This window comes from Strix uralensis, chromosome 2 (assembly GCF_047716275.1).
Source record: "Strix uralensis isolate ZFMK-TIS-50842 chromosome 2, bStrUra1, whole genome shotgun sequence".
NCBI classification, from domain to species: domain Eukaryota; kingdom Metazoa; phylum Chordata; class Aves; order Strigiformes; family Strigidae; genus Strix; species Strix uralensis.
In genome coordinates this window covers 122958498-122976521 of record NC_133973.1, presented here as the reverse complement: position 1 = coordinate 122976521, position 18024 = coordinate 122958498, and the positions used below count along the sequence as shown (strand labels likewise).

The following is an 18024-nucleotide window of genomic DNA, read 5'->3' as shown; positions in this document are numbered from 1 at the left end:
GAAGAAAACCAAGTAAACTGAACAGAATTCTAATACATATTTTCACATCACCATTTGCTCTCTCTTATTGACAGACACTCTGAAGTGGAGGTCTTTTATTGATAGTGACTCTAAGACAGAACCATGTTTTTTCTGGAATGAAAACCCAGAAAAATGTTGCTTGAAGTACTTGCAGGAGCTTCTGAGTATATTATACTTTTATCAAGCTTTCTCTTAAGGACAAATCTGATAAGATTAGAAATTGTGGAATACTATTTCTATTTCAAATACCAAACCATGCTAGATAAGTCAAATATATTAGCCAGTAAAACATGGAAATCTGTCCCTTTTCTTAGTTTTTATAGTTTCTTAAAATTTAAGTTTTACTGCAGTTGTAATCGCAATTTGCTTTCTGCATTTATTTGGTATCGATTATTGCCATATCACACCAGACAAGCTGTGCCTATCATAACCTATCATCTCACTCTATATTCTTGCTATATGAGAAAAGCAACCCAAATTTGTATATGTACTTTCTCCATGTTTTCTGGCATCAAACTGGGCGTGTTTATAAACTGGTACAATTAGTGACTGCAAATTTACATCTTCTGTCATTAATAGCTAGATAATTGGATTCCAAAGATAGTCAAACATTGACATGAGACTCTGTTTTGTTTCACCTGCAGCAATTGATAAATCGTGTTGATGCTAGTGCACAGATACTGAGATTGGCTCTACCATGAACAATAATTCCTATTAACATGTTGTTTATCTTCATGTGAGGAACAAGTGTTAAAAAGATTGTTATGCATTTATTGATCTATCAAATTTCTAATTAAAACAGTAATTAAATTTGTTGTCTTTTCAGATTCACAAGACAGCATTTGTTAGCAAAATTGCAGTACAATTAGAATAAATTAACATTTTCATGTTAGCAATCTCATTGACTTTTAAACATGTTTTGACTGTGTGGTAGAAATTGGTGCTAAGTACAAGCCATAGTGAATGCAGATGATACATGTAATGGCCATTTTTTAGTATTTATTGTTATATTTCTTGTTACTGAACAAGAGAGTATGTCTTGCTTGTGTGCTTAAGCTGAACTCTTAAATTGGAAGCAGCAGGAGCTATGAAGCTGATCACTGTCACAGAAATGTACTTAAAGATTCTATGCATTTTTATCTCTCACAAACATCAGTTCAGTGCTTCCTGATATATTGAACAAAGTGTTTCTGTCATTTCATCTGCTTACTTATCCATTTACCTTGACACAGATCACTTTATTGGATTGTGACCATAAAGCAATCTTTTCAGCAGGCCTCCAGAGAGGCTAATGCCACATTCTTGGCATGGCAGCTAAACCTCACTGTATTTATCGTCTTAAAGTGATTTGTTTAATGTATTTTCTATATACTGTTCTTGTTTAGTTTAGTGTGGTCACATATTATGTAAGAAAGGGCTATTTTTAAAAACTTATATTTTAAAAGCACCAAGATCATAGTTCTTTTAAGATTATAGCACCTGAAGAAGCTGCTAGATTACCAACAGAAATGTAAAACTCAATAAATGTATGACTTCTAATCGTTTCAGCAATATACGTTATTTGTGCAAAATTTATGTTAGTGTACATCTGAAATATGTTTCCTTACTAACAATTAGTTAAGCTATTACTTTAAATTTAGACTTATATATTAACAACATTAGGTGAATGCTTTCTAGATGATAGATTGGTGAGCTGCCTGTAAATGCATGGCTAAAGAGTCTGCAAAAATGCAAGGACAATATTTTCAAATACAAAAACTTTTCAAAAAATCATAATTATGCAAAAAAGCATGCAGTTAACTGTGATTTATTAATTGAGTATGTATTATAGTTTATTCAATTCTTTATTAATTAGTGTCCCCAGATCCAGATGTTTTCTGTTTTTTCTCTATGAAAGGTACACATATTTACTTTGAAAGATATTTTTTCTTATGAACTTCTGTGATCAAATTTTGAAAATCTGTTCAGCACATGTGCTATTAGATTGTGAACATACTTGAAAATGCAACTGTAAATGTTAAACAGTATAAACTGTTTATTCTGCTCAGCATCTTCAGTATTGTGAAATATTCCTCGGGTAATAATTTACATCAGTTCTCTTTCACAGAAGTAGGAGACTCTTGCAGAGTCAATTTCAGTGTGCTTTGCAGATTCCTGTGGAGTAGATAGAATTTCATCCTTATTTTATAAGGAGGAAATCTAACAGAGGATTTTTTAAAACTTTCTTTTCTAAGTCAATGAAAAATTTGGGGATATCTTGCAGGATTTTATTCTCAGGTGTTGTTCTACAAACACTTTAAGATGAAGAGAAAATAATCAGGCAGAGGAATTGTACCAGATTCACTTCACCACAGAGCCACACAACTGCTGTTCAAGTCTGCGAAGGCAGCAGGAAAGGAGTGAGAACCTGTGGCTGCAATTAAAAGATGCCACTGTGGCTTTCCAAGAAAGTATCAATGTAGGCCTTTTTGAAGTGTTCCTGGAACCTACTGATATTCCCTTATTGCATAGCTGAGGTTCTTCTAAGTTGTCCATCAGCACTGTATCTCTGTGGGGCACAAAAAGAATTAGCAGGAATATGACCTTCCTATTAGTGGTTGTATGCTTTGATCATTCTATTGCTTGTATTGCCTTTTTTCTTTGTAGATATATTTGATCTCAGATTATTTAATTTCATTCGAATTGCCAGTTTAAGATGTAATGATTATAGTTTTGAATGGATACTTTCAGTAAATATATTTTTATTTCAGTGTCCCATCACATGGCAAAGCAAGTGGGAAGGTCCAGAAGATCCTTTACAATATCTTAGAAGTCTTGTAGCTCGAGCACTGGCTATAAAGGTAATTTTAAAGAGTGATTTTACCTCAGTACACTGGTGTTCAGTGAAATGGTATGTTATGTGAATTGCACTACAGTAGGCCTTTCCAAACACAAGTCCCAAAGAGTTTTAACTGTATGAAAAGGCGTGTAAAACTTTATAGATGAGAAATGTGAAGACAGCAGACTGAGCAATTTGAAGTCAGTAATGTAGTTAGTTAATTCACAATAGATTTACATCTTAGATTTTAGTCATTAGTCTTTCTGATGAACTGTGGGGAAAAAAGATAGATTATTACTCAGATGAATCTTTACATCTAAGTCAAGACACACTAATCTGGTAGAAAGATACGTATAAAGAGATAAAGTGAAGCAATTCTAATAGTGATAATGTAGAAATTCATAGAAGGCTTGAAGCAAATAAAGAAAACATCTGCATTCTCCAGGTTTACAAGGGGCTATAATAGAAGGTGCAGAGTCTGACAACAACTCTGTCAATCTACAGTCTGACAGTGAAGAAAATCATTTTTAGTTAAGGTAAATCTATATATACTTTGATTGGCAGAAGAGGTATATTTAAGATAATAGGCAGACAAGTTAAAAACTCATTTATCTAAATTAATTAGTATTTCAGGAAACAGATTTTATCATGTTGAATACATAGAGAGGAAACTGTACGAACCTCCGAGAGGTTCCTTTAGGAGTGACAGATCTTCTATTACCTCCAGGCAATAAATAGAAAGCTGCTGGTTTTGACCTTGATTAACACAGTCTTGTCCAGTGAGATATGAAGAAGATTTCTGTGCACATTAGTGTTGACTGTCAGATTCAGAAGGAAGATTTGAGGGGCAAATGATTTCTAGGCATTACTTTTTCTAAAGAGACTATCAAATGGATTTTTCTGAAGTATTAATAAGACTCTTGTTATGCAAACCATTTCTTTTGGCTAATGCTTATTTTTTCTTTATCCTTTGCTTCACAAAAAAGCTCCAATTATAAATAATAAAGTGTAAATATATATAGCAACAAGTGAGAAAGCTTGTTCAGATGTTGTTTGGTGATATAACTAGAGTTGAATTTAGTCCCTTCTGTCTTTTGACTGGCTATTATGGTCATTATTATTTAACAAACATGATTTGTGGCCTAGTCAGTGGTGTTCATAATCTTCAAGAGTACCTTGCAGTTTGCGACTTCTACCTTTATTTGGTTGTAACCAAACTGCATGTGATTTTCCTTATTTATATGATATTTTAAAAACTGAAGCCTTGAAATTAGAATTCAAGCTTCTGTGTGGAGTGCGTCTCCCATAAAAAGTGGAGATAATAGGGCAGAGTGTAATAGGATGAAATTAGTGTTAACAGTAATAGATGATTTGCAGCCAAGCATATTAATAAAGTTTTTATTTCCATATATTACTCCAATCAACTGTTGGAAAATGTGCTGCATTATATTATACCATGATAGGAATCTTCCTTTCTCATCATTCAAAGCGCTGACAAAATTGTACAATTGGATTACTCATTTTTATGAAAGTTATTATGAAGAAATAATTTGCAATTTTAAACACTTATTGTAAGAGAGGGACAGATTATTAAGGCAGAGATTTACAGTAAATATATAACTGTATCCATAAGCAGTAAATTGTGTTAATTTTTTTGTTACTGACAATAGAAAGTAGTGACAGATGACCAGATATCTGTTATTTTTTTTTTTACATCAAAAATGTAATACAGTTGTATTTGAAGCAATTCTTAATACTACATTATCAGTCTGTTTTGCTTCTTAAGCTTCTAGTCAGATCACATCTGAAATACCATTTCTATGTTTTTCTTTTTGTATGTATTTTACTGGAAAAATGTTGATGATTTTTCATTATGCATTTCAGTTGAATCATCTTTTAACTTCAATGTCATTTCAATTCATGTTTGTATTACACCAAGATTTTGATTAGGCTTGATCATTTTTTAGTTAACTTTCTTTTTTTGTGACTTTTCTTTATTGATTTTGTAAATGTAATTTATCATTAGTTAATTCTAGATTTGGTATCCAGAAATTCAATAAAGGCTTCAATAAAGATTTTCTCATAACTCTGAAAATTATCTTCAGATTTATATTTCAATAAAGGACGTATTTTGGATTACTTTAGTTTTATATCACCAACTCCATCATCATGGTTTTTTGATAGTTACTCATGCCTCCTCTGTTTCATTCACTATAAGATATACCTTCACCATTTGAGACAGATTTGATTCAGGTGTTTTTCAAGAGAAAAATAGGAAACACTGGAACATAAAAGTTGTACTGAAAGATTGCATCTGCTAAGGATGCAGTAAGTCTCTACTTAGTTTATTAGTTAAAGGTTGCCTTGTCAAGATGTTTGCTGCCAGTGCAGAAAATAATAAAAGCAACTGCTCTCTTACAAACTCTTAATGGGGATGGGGAAGAACCCAAAATATAGACCAGGTGGTAGAATAATTATAACAGAATTTATAGAAGTGTAAAGATGTTCTGAGAGCATTACATAACGACAGAAAAACAACAGGTGTTGCATTTCTTGGGTCTGCATTCACTCAGAAAAAGCAAAATAAAAAAAGGAAATCTGCCTACTTAAAGTGTGAACAAATCAGTATATGCAAAATGCAGTAGTGCCATGTTTTTCTGTGTACTATGTCGTAGTGATAGAGCTGATGGAAATATGTGATTTCTTCTCAGGTGGAAGTTCTGATATTTGGATGTTAGCTTTTGCTTTAAAACAAAAATTCTGTGTATTGAACATTCTTCTGAGATGAAGACTTCTGAATACTTTCAATTAGCAATGCTGACACTGAATTTACAATATTGTGTTTCAGCTTGTTTACAGTGATTTATTCGCTATCAACATTAAGATATGAAGCTTATGAATCACCCTAGATCTTTGTGTTGATTGTAATTTTTGATCCTTATACTCCCAGTTTCCTCATGGTGGCATCATAAATGTATTCTGTGGTTTCCCTCTCATGGTACATGATGATAGCTGAGCAATGATATACATCTGTGTATAATGGAATTTAAGTCCATCCCACTTTGTAGATAAGTGTCTTCTCTTGGCTGTGGGTACCAGCAGAAGAGAAAGAGAGAGAAGAAACCCAGAACTACAGCTATTAAGAGGCAAAACAGCAGCCCAAGCAAATGTCAAATGAATATCAACATTGAAAAAGATGTTTCAGATCAACAAATTGGAACTTTTTGTTTCCACAAGAACTAACTAAATAAAGAGCTTAATTTAACTTCTTCCAAAAAAACCCCCTCTTATTCCAACAAGACCTTATATTTTAAATTAAAATATTTATTTCTTTCTTTGGACTGAGCTGTTTTTAAATCATCTGTAAAACAGTTCTTCCTTTGGATGACTGTTTGGTCAGACAGCGGCTAAAAGGCTTACAGCATACACTGAAAATGAAGACTGTTTGACCTCAGAATCATTAACACTACTTTCAGAGTTCTAATCAAGGAAATGACTATGAAAACTGAAAGTTTTTATTTGCATAAGTTATGGAAGTTTTTGTTGAAAATGTGTGTTTATCTATAAAGTACTCCTAAAATAGTATATTAAAAAGTTCTATTTCATATTTTATCAAGAGACTTGTATGTATCTCTCTGGGATGCTGTTATCTCTTGTCCCCTCCAATCCTAAGTGAAATCTAGGGTAGTAATCTTCAATTTCAATACCAGTTTGATCCCCTAGTATAAGATTTTTACTATTTTACTACTGTCTTACTATTTGAGGTAGAATGACTTTGTTTCTGTTTTGGAACCCTTACTATTCCTCCGTTTCAACAATTAGGTCCCCAGAAAAGTAGATTGGACACCCAAGGTATATGAGGTTTGAATTTTTGGAAACTGCCTGCTGAAGCTACTAGAAAACCTGAGAATAACAGACACAGGATTCTTCCTTCAGACCCAAGGCATCTAGGCAAAGAGGTTCAATTTTCATTCACTACTAACAGGCAGAAAGTCTGCTCTTAGAAAGCCATGAAATCAAGTCCTGTCAATTTTCATTGAGTTAAAGAACTCTGAGGAGCCTATAAATCAATCTTAATGCAACAATAGATGATTTGCACATAAAATCTGAGAAATAGAGGCTGAACATCAATCCCAAAATAGTCACAGAAACACACTCTGTACAGACACAGCCAACCACACACAGGCTAACAGAGGAGGACAGTACCTTTACAGGCAGCTGCATAAACACAGATGGCATGAATAGCCCTATCCTATTTCTGTGATTCATTGCTCAAGGAAAACACCCTTTCTGAATCTGGCTGATTTTTGTTCTCTCCCCTGTCTTGCTTCCAGTCCCTCAGTCTGCAGCACACAGCTCCCAGACCCCTTATCCTCCTGCTGGCTGGTACTGCTAGAAGTTTGCTAGTGGATTCCCTTCCCCACATAGAGAACATGCTTGCACAAAAAAAAAACCCTAAAAATAAAGCTTAAGAGGAGGATAGGACAGACTCTGGTGATTAGGTGCAAGGTTGGCCAAAGTGTACTGACCAGCAGCCTCTCCACGTGTGACATGTCCTTGTACACCCCTCTCTGATTTCCCATTCTTGTTCATCCCTCTCCACCTTTCCCCACTTTTGCTCTTGTACAATCTCAGAATTGTCATGTCCAGTCCCCAGATTCACTCGCTTGGGCACTCCATAATAAGACATATACCCCCCCTTTAAGTAATCTCACTTAGTTTGCATAGCATTTCAGAATTTTTTCTAGCAGGTTGCCCTAGCAGATTTTGCAGCAGGGACAATAGGTTAATGGTTTGTCTTTTATGGTTTTAGGAGTAGCTGATTCAGATGGATTAGGTTGGCTGCGTTCCCCACCTCGTCATTGTTCCTCTCATCACTCTCTCTTTGAACAGCCATTACCTAGGTATCTCTACAGTGCAGAATACTTCACACTTAGTATTCTAATATTAAAGCACAAAAATACATTAAAATACTGCATTTTAAATCTACCCATTCCATTATTTTAATTCAAATTTCCACCTTATTCTAAAGAATTAGTGTTTTTCTGTTGCTTTTCTTGGCTTCTTCTCTTCAGCTGTCATGAATACCAAAACAAAAATACAACTGCAACCTAGTATTATCTGCTAAGAAACTGAGTCTTAATTGGCTCCCACAGCTCTCATCGTGTTGCAGCTTGATTTCACTTTGTTCAGAATTTATCAGCCAAGATACATCTTTCAAGACCTTTTATCTAAGTGATAACTGCTTGGTAAAAATTGGAAATTTGCAAGTCCTACTATAAAAATGTAGATTTTTTCTTTGTCTCTCATGTAATAGGCAAATTTGAAGTTCTGATAGATCTAGCTGTTGTATCAACTCCCTTTTTAGTCACTGTTTCAGTTAGATTGTATTGATTTAGTAGTGGACAGTATAGAGTAATAGTGCTCTATAAAGATACACCATCCAAAAAACAGAAGGCCACATGGAATGTAAGATGAAAGTATCAGACTTGCATGGATCATAGGCGTTGTCCACCAAAACAAGGTCTAGTTTCCAAGAAAGCTAAAGCAGAAGCTGAAGCATTTTTTATGCTCAGATAGTTTATATACTCTTGGGACTCACAGAAAGCTGTGTTCATGCTTGGGAGCCTGAGGTGAAAGGATTCCTTAAGTTTTCTTTTTTGTTTTGTGCACCAATTTACTTTCTAGAGGTACTGAAATCATTGGTTTTTCTAGAGCGATTATTCTTTTCCTGCAGAATACAGTGGGTTTTCACACTAAATCTGCAAACTTGGCTATTTTTTAAATGGAAATATTTTTTGGCTGTCAGTGAGCAAGGATTATCTTGGTTTGGGAAAACAATTTACTTTATTCATGGAAAAACAGTTTTTAAAAAGCAGCATTTGGAAAGGAAAGATATCTCTACTTGCATTTTGTTCAGTTTCATCGTGAGTTGTTGAAACTTAATCTGAATGAAGTTTAGATGCTCTGTTAAATTGAGACATTTGCAAGTTACGAGCTTAAATGTTTTGCAAAGTAATCTGTCTCAACAGAATTCAACTCCTGTTGATTAAACTTTCAGAATTCTAAGCATGTTTTTTGAGAATTGCTATTCTTTTTTAATTATTAAATACTACCTTGTAAGCAGAAGTTTGAGCAGCATCCTTTATCATACTACCAACCAGTTGTTAGCTCTCTGATTGTAGAATATTGATTGCAGATGATGATCACCCATGAAAAGTTTTTTTACAAGTGTTGCATAAAAAAGAAGAAAAACCCAGGTCATTGTCTCTATGCACTTTCTGAGAAATTACCTTATTTTAATGAAAATTATATTTTTTTCTAACCTCAGTTTAAATGTAAAAGAAATAGATTTAGTGTTCTGTATTTATTCTGTATGTATGGATGAAAGTTAGTATTTATGTACTCCATAAGTTACAAGAAACTCTACATTGTATTATATGATTTAAAGCTGTAGTTGATATACTTTATTTAATCTGATAAAATAATCACCATTCATTGATTTTTCTCTTTAAGCTACAAGATACATTTTCACAATACAAGAAGAAATCTGAAAAGATACAGTAATAAAATACTAATAAACTGTATGCATTTAAATTGTTAAAATTTAAAATGTAGATTGCTCAGTTTCTAATAACTTGTTTCTTATTGTATCTCTTTCCTTTATCATGGGCAAAGCTGTCTGCAAGAGAAAGCAGAGTAAGATGGATAGTCTTGTCTGACAAAAGCTCAAGCAAAAAAAGGTTAATTATAGTACAAGTGGTAGAAAAGGATGTTATTATCATTTGCATATGAAAATGAGTCTCCTTACATTATGCTGTCAAAGACTTTGGTAATTTTAAATTCCAGCCGTTAATAAATTAGAAGGCTGCAACATGCTAATACACCAGTTTGCAGATACAGTCTATCAACCTGCTTTGCTTTTTTCTAGACAACTCATTTGCAGTAACTTGCTCTTCTGATCGCCACTATATTTACAAAAATTTTGTCTACTAATAATAAGCAATTAAAATAATAATAATAAATTAAATAATAATAAATAACGGATTAAAAAGTAATAAATAATAAGCCATCTATGCAAAAACATTTATTGTTTGTTTTATAATTGTGATTTCATAGTCATACGTGCATACATAGAAATAAATTTCTTAGAGTAATAAGACAGCTTTGTAACTAAAAAGTAACTAGATGTGGTCATGGTTCTGTTCTGAACTGTTTTAGTGAGAAGTGGCTTAGTGAAATAGTTTACAAAATATTTGATCTCTTGATTTGAGATTTGAATTGATCAAGATCAGTGGTAACATGATATAACTATTCCTCAAATAGCACTTGCAGATATATATATTAAAAAGTGTGCCGATTTTCTAATAGAAACACATTGCCATTTCACAAGCAAGCATCATCCCTAATTAACAATCTTTTTGGCATTTCTTTGGGGAAAGGCAGAAATATAGCTGCATGTTGACCTATCTTTCTCTCTGCAGGAGATTCCATACACCTGAATTTGAAATGATAACATAGTTTCATATTGTACTCCTGTACAAATATAAAAAACTTTTTAAAGTTTCAGAGCTGTCATCTCAAATCTAGTTTGTGAAGGAAAAGCTTCATGAGAGTAATTCTTGACTAAATCCTTGTTTATCTGTTTGTGTGCTGTAGTTTTACTCTTGGGAATTCACATTCAAATAAAGCAACCAGTCCAGGATGCAAGTGCACTCAATAACTCTGTTGTCACGACTGTATTTTAAAACTGGAATAAACACATAGGCATTCTGGTTTGGGGTTTTGGTGGGGTTTTTTTGATTTTAGTAGAGTTGTTCTTGATGTGGTCTTTGTCTCTAAATGTTCAGCGAGGGATGTATTTGAGTGAAAAAAACCCAAAAAACTTGAGTCAAAGAAGAGTTCTTAAGAGTGATAGGAAGCTTAGATCCCCATTTTAGGCATGTAAGTGATGCTTAAAGGCAGGAAGGGTAAATACCATCCTGCTCTATAGTATGTTTCTGACTGTATTCATCTGAGTGCTATAAATAGCAATTTATTTAGAATTTGTGCCCTTACATGGAGGAGAATGTGTAAGAGCACATTTGCAGGCAGTGATATCTTTATATTGTTAATTTCATGTAGTCACTCAGAACTACGCGAGTTATGATCTAATGAGGAATCTGTTCTCTACATCTGAGCCTGAGTTTCAGAATTCCCATCAAGTTTGTACTGTTGTACAGTGTTGTACATCCTTTACCTTACACTTACAATGTATTTTCTTATAGGTTCTCTATAATTACCATTTTCAGTGTCATTTCTAATATTTCATGATCCATATGATAAATTTAGTCAACTGAAATTACCTACATATCAGGCAAAATACAGTAAATAATTTAGAACTCAACCAAATATTGTCCATTATTCAGATATGTAATTATGAAGCTATAAAATAGATTTATTCAGACATGTGTATTCATCTATTTCATTTTCATCAGACTGAGAAAGTAAAAATTGAGGATTTGAACATATCAACAGAAGAATCCATCAAGTAAAAAATACAGTAAGATATTACTAGAATAATAAAATTGTGTTGCTTATTAGCTGCCAATTTGTAAAAAAATATGTGTCACCCATGATAATCACGATACCATAGAAATGCAGAATTCGTAATGAACTTATTAAAGGTCAAAGGGAGTTGTTTTTTCTTCCTATTCTGCACTTTTGAGGCCACATCTGAAGCACTTGTCCAGTTTTTGACTGTCTGGTCGAAATAAACATTGCCCAGGTTCCCCAGAGAGGTTTGTGAAGCTCCACTTTTGGAGATATACAGAACTAGAGTAGACAATGCCCTGAGCAACCTAAACTGACATTGAATTTAGCCTTACTTTGAGCTGCAATTGGATCAGATGACTTTCAGAGGCCCCTTTCAACCTGAATTCTATTATTTTATAATTTAGAACTTTTCCATTGTATCTTTTGGGTCAAATCTGCTCTAATGAATATGCACTTGATTTATACCACTTCGATGTAGTACTTCTCTCTTAAATGTTAAATATTCAGTAGTGATAAATCTAGTTATATGCCCTGAAAATGTCAAATGTTTCATGTATTAGACATATGTAGTGGCACGTAATAAGATCAGCCAAGAGAAAACAGACACAAGTTGCAAGAATGGAAACTGATTAGGCATTTGGAAGGAAAAAATGTTGAGGGTGGTCAGACACTGAAACAGGTGGCCCAGATTGTGGGATCTCTATCATTCAAGATATTTAAAATATCATTGAACAAGCCCCTGAGCAATCTAGTCTAGGCTAGCCCTTCTTTGAGGATAGGGAGTTGGACTAGAAGATCTCCAGAGATCTTCGAACTCTGATTATTCTGATTTCATGATACTGTAGGATGCTTTAAAATTTTGTGCAGTAGGTATCAAAATGACATAGATATTGCTGCCAAATGTTTAATTTTATGAATAAATTATTTATATAACAGAAATAATTTTCAGACTAGAACCATTGTATCTAAAAAAGATAACAAAAATGCATTTAAAAATAAAGCAAAGAAATCTGTGCTGTTTAACAAAATGTGCAATATTTTTTCCCTAAATTACTCCATAATGCCTGTTTCTCCTGACAACAGGTTTGAATGAAGCTTTATGCCATTCTACTGATCTTCAGCATTCTCTTAGCCCTCAAGTGTGACAGGACATCTGAAAGAGACCTGCAGCCATGATGATGACTTGTTCTGTTGGGGTTGGCCACAATAAAAAATTTCCCTTTCTGGTTTAAAGAAAGGCTTTATGGGCCTCAAATAGCTCATATACTGTGCATGAGGTACCTTCACTCTAAATGCCGTGGCTTTACTATGTAGGAACAATCAACAATCCATGCCAACTTATTACACCAATTTAAAAAAAAAAAGCACTAATTTCTGTGTCTGCACAAAGTTATGCTTTGTTGAACAAACCATTTGATAGTCTAAGCAGTAATCCCATGTTGCTGTGTTCTGTTCGGTGGAGTGTAAGTAGCTTTAGTGTGAGCCAGCATGGTGTGTTCCAGGATGTCATGTCACAGACATGGCCATGCGATCGTATACTTCCTTTGTTTAGGCTGGGCTTGCATCATCGCAAGATCATCACTTTACTTCAAACACTAACAAAACCAACACTTAACAGATAGGATGGGACAGTGAGAAGCGTTACCATACTTTAAAACACCTCTCCCCACCCCTCCCTTCTTCCAGGGCTCAGTTTTGTTCCCAGTATCTCTAACTCCTCCCTCAGCAGCACAGGGCAGGGGATGGGGGTTGTGGTCAGCCCACTGCTTCTTCCTGCAAAGGGGAGGGAAGCACTCTTCTGCATTCTTCCCCCTGCTCCACGTCATGTCCCTCTCGGGGGAGACAGTCCTCCACAAACTGTCTTTGTTGTCAGTCCTCCCCACAGGATGCATTCTTCTTGAGATGCTCCAGCACGGGTCACCTCCATGTGCTGCAGTGCTCCCAGCACTGAGCTACAACAGGGGGGCTTCTTCTTCCCACAGAGTCCCGGGGGTCCTCCACAGGCTGCAGGCAAATCTCTGCTCCTCCAGTGACCTTCATGTGTGGCAGGGGGGTGGCCCTGCCGTCTCACCACAGGATACAGGGGGGCTCTCTGCTCCAGTGCACCTCCCCCTCTTCCTCCTCTTTCCTTCTACTGACCTCAGTGTTCACAGAGGTGTCTTTCTCATAACACCTCCTCACAAGTCCCCCAACCCCCTCTCCTGTTCCCCTTCTTAAATACGTTATCACAGAGGCGCAGCCACCGTTGTTAATTGTCTTGGCCTTGTCCAGAGGTGGGTCTGACCTGGAGCCGGGGGAGCTTTTTGAGGAGCTTCTCACAGGTGCCACCACTGTAGCCCACACCCCCACTACCAAAAACCCCACCACACAAACCCAGCACAGTGTGTTTGATAAACATTGCACACATATCTGAGAGTTAGGTTAAGCCTTAATAGTTGCTAATAGAGAAGAGTTCTGTGACACAGAGATTTTCTCTGAGTTTTGACAGCCTCAAGAGAGGGTGTCAGCAGAAAATAAATGACTGGTAAACAGTAAAAAAAAAAAGAAAAAAAAAAAAGAAAAAAGAGATTGGTGACTACAGTCCAAGGGGTTTTTGTTTCAGAAGAGAAACAAGGACTGTGCAGGAGATGCTTAATAGAAAATCTGTATCTCATGGGGTGTTGACCAGAGAAAATGAACCATAGCAAAGTAAGCAGTTCTCTGTTGGCTCTCCCTATTGTAACGTAGCCTTCAAGCTGGTACTATAAAACAAATTACTGTGGTGCATCCCATCATTACTAGTGCCTAGTATATTGAGTATTCTGTACCCCTGTTTAGTAACACCGGCACCATGACAATGTAGGTTGCAGCATCCCTGCTCCAAAACTCTGCAAAGAAATTATGTCTGATGTAGTCCTGACTTTGTCCAAGGATTATGGTAGGCAGTCTTGTCTGTTATCTGCAAATGAATATTTTGTGCCACTGCGTTCCCTCACCTGCAACTTCTCTCCAGTGGAGGTAGGAAGTAGGAACATAATCTCTTTCAGAAGAAGAGGACACTGAAGTTTCTGTGAATGTTTGTCCCCTTTGCTCTGCACATAATTTCTGGTTCTACCAAGGATTAGTCCAAGCTCTTATACTTCCTTACCGAGTTATACTCTATGTTAGAGCAAATGTGATCTAGCACCTAGTAATTGATGTATTTAGTTGTAGAAAAAGAAGAAACTAGAAGGCATGAAGCATGAATATTGTCTAACTGGATTCTGTGTTTAGTGATCATATAGGAAATATCTGAAAGTAGGTATTTTTGGCATACATCAATCATGAATTTGTCAGTATGGTGTTACAGTTCTTATGCAGCATCATCATTCTGATATCCTTATTAAATGTAGGAAGTAGTAATTCATGGAAAGTTAAGTTCCTGTTTTGATAAAAATAAATTAATAGTAACCGGAATGAGATCACATTTGCTAATGCTTCCCTCAGCTATGCCTTACTGCATGTATGCGTCTGGCACATTGCTAGCTAACATGTTGATGCTAATGAATTCAGAATTTTTATGCTTCAGCACTGTGCTATTGTGTTAGTATTCAGACTTCCTGAACAAACAGGGGGTTTCCGAGGCATGTCAAACTGAAATAAAGAAATAATAGTATTTTATTTAAAGCACTAACCAGCAATTTTGGTCAGCATGCTCTAAAATAAAAATAAAAAAACCCAAACCAAACAAAAACAAAAAATAAAGAACCAGAAAAACTATTTTAAGACAAAAATAGGACTCCAGATTAAATTCCTGTGTGATTTACCATTTGAAAGATAGTATGTGCCAACACCTTATCATAGACCTGAAATACTGCAGTATTCACATGTTCATTTAATAAAGGATAACTAACTCAAGAATAATAGCTTAAGGATTTCACATACAAAAAATTACCACAAGGGAGCAAATTGTTGTATGCCAGTTGCTCCTGAGAAGCTATGCATTACCCCTTCTGTGCTCAATGCCAGAAAAAATACCTCTATTTAATTTCTTTGGAGTGTAATACAATTACTCCTGCTGGTATTTACCACTGGATGGAAACACTTAGGAGCACACCTATGGAACAGCTGCTGCACGGTGAGGAAAACAGGACTCTAGCGTAACTGCTTGATTGACCTTTGCTTAATCTAAACTCTGGTTAACTGAATACTTACTCTCCTAGCAGTGCTATTCACCATCATTTGCTCTCAGACTTATCCAAAGTCCTGCATTTTTTTCCCCTAGTAACTTCAAATCCCTCTAAAACTAAAGGGAAAACAATTGTGCTCTATGGTTTCTGGCTATGCATATTCATATAACAGTGAATACAATTTTCCATCTAGGCACAGAAATGAAATCACTTCTGTAGTGATTTATATGATTTTCTCTTTCAAGAAAAGTTCTCTTCTGGGACCACACCAACAGGAAAACATAGTAGAAAAGAATATGTTTGGAATGAATTAAAACAGGTGAAGGATAAGTACTTGATTCATTGTAGAGGAGTTCTGTGATCCTAAAGTTGTATAAATGATAATGTGAAAATCTGGCAGCCTTCTTATTCCTTCCACTGTTTGATATGAGGTGCTAAGTTTGCTTTGGGATTATAGAAGATAAGAAAGGCTTCTCTCTGAAAATGGAACAGAGGCTTCTTGGATGTTAAGATATATGAAAAATTATTATTTGAACCACCTGAGACCACACTTAGAGATTTATTTTTGTAAAAAAAAAAATCCTTTTATTATACCAAACAGAACCTCACATTAATTAAAGTTTTTAAATATCCTGCCAGGAATTGCTTTGCAAGCAGTTTGGGTATTGCTGATAAATTTTGATATTATATTTATAATCATCATATGCTAAATTAATCTATCATGGACAATTCAAACAAATTTCTAGTTTCATTGTGATAAGAAACATTCAGGAAATATTGAAATGTTGAAATACTGAAATAAACAGTTACAAAAAGAGTGTATGATAGATTTTTAATTTTACTTTGTAACATAAATCTTTTTGAGGTTAGGATATTTGGGCTTGTAGGCCACATTATTGTTATAATAGAAATTATTAATATAATGTGAATTTAGTTTTAAGAATAAGTTCTATACCATTTCAACTTTCGTATGCCTTTTCCCAGATGTTATAGCTGCCGTATGTAACCAAAGAGGTACCATTAATTCATACACTGAAATCTGCTTTTAGTGAGTTTAGGTCTCAACTATTAGCTGTTTTGAAGAAGAAAACCAAATCCTGAATTGCAGCAAACCTGTTAAAGACCATATTATGGGAGATAGGAGTGAGTGAGTAGTGGGAAGTAGTGGGTATTGACCTGAGCTGCAGAGACAAATAGCTAGATTTTACACCGTCTTGGAGCTGATGGTAGTCTTCTCACTGTAATCCCGCTGGCAAGTAGCAAATATGTGGATTATTTTTGCCTACCTGGCAGGAAAGGCAAAGTTTTCTACTGAGTTGGTGATGAAAGAAGGTCCTTCAGACTGAAATGCTACATGGCCATCCAAGATCAATCAGCCAAGCAACTTTGCATCACTTTGACAAATGAAGTCAGTGTATGTTTTGATTGGAGTCGGGATGGGAGAGGGAAATGAAGATACTACAGCTAAGCTGTTACAAGATTCCTCATTTTCAAGAAACATCACTTCAGTCTTTCTACAGCTTAGCTTAAAGTTCCTTCCCTTCAAGACCTGATCTCTTCCAAGTGTTATGAGAGTGGCAGTAGATGTACTAGTGACAAATGATCCATTTAATAGAATGTTGTCTTATGAGACTGTGGCACTTCACTAACATGCTTCCATATGGTCGTACAAGACAAAAAGGAGAATAAGTATAAGGATAATTTTTTACACTTGTGTTGTAAAAATACATTTTATTATCATTTTGATTGCAATTAAATCTTAAATTATTTATTAAACAGCTGTGAATGAGCTATGTCTTCAGCTCTATGTAGAGCAGTACAAGCAACTACAAACTTTGCTTTTGTGATCAAATGAAAGTTATTTTGTTACTGTGTATTTCCTAGTGCTACTTAATTATAAGAGTTCAGAATTAATATCACCCATACTGGTCTTTTAATTGGGTGGAATATAAGCATCTATGTTCCTGATGGTGTTTCTCTTTAGCAGTTACATTAGAAGTTTATTTGATAACGGCAATAGAATGATTATATTAAATACAAGTTGAAATGATTGTGTCTACTTTTATTACACAAAACGATTTACAAAATCTGTCCTAACCAGAATGCAGAATTACTGCTATATGATAAAAGAGATTGTTATGTAAAGTCGTTAGAAGAATCATGCAGACAAGAGTCATTAACTGTGTGCATTTAGCTAATGAAAATGGAAAGCAAAAATCTCCTAACTGATTCAGAATCATTTGGGTTGAGGGCTCATAATCAGTGATGTGACAGATAAAAAGATCACCAATTAAATGTTTGAACATGGTGGAAACATTATGGAGATGTGTCTGACACACTGACAAAATAAAATTCACTTATTGATATTTACTTGTATTTTGGATGATTTTGTCACTTCCAAGATGCTTCTATGGAATTATTTGTCTGTCAGCAGTTCAAAGAAGACAGTGGAGTACTTTTTAAACAGTGTATGGATGCCTGGCAGGTGCATTGTGTAACGAG

At 35.0% G+C, this 18024-nt stretch overlaps 1 protein-coding gene across 1 annotated transcript in view; it reads left to right on the top strand.

Annotated features, from left to right (window-relative positions):
- DYNC2H1 (dynein cytoplasmic 2 heavy chain 1) overlaps window positions 1-18024 on the top strand; it is a 187464-nt gene that overhangs the window by 154713 nt on the left and 14727 nt on the right. Inside the window, exon 85 of the mRNA XM_074860186.1 lies at window positions 2772-2861. Within this exon, the coding sequence (XP_074716287.1) occupies window positions 2772-2861 (90 nt within the window). The remainder of the gene's footprint in view (window positions 1-2771; window positions 2862-18024) is intronic.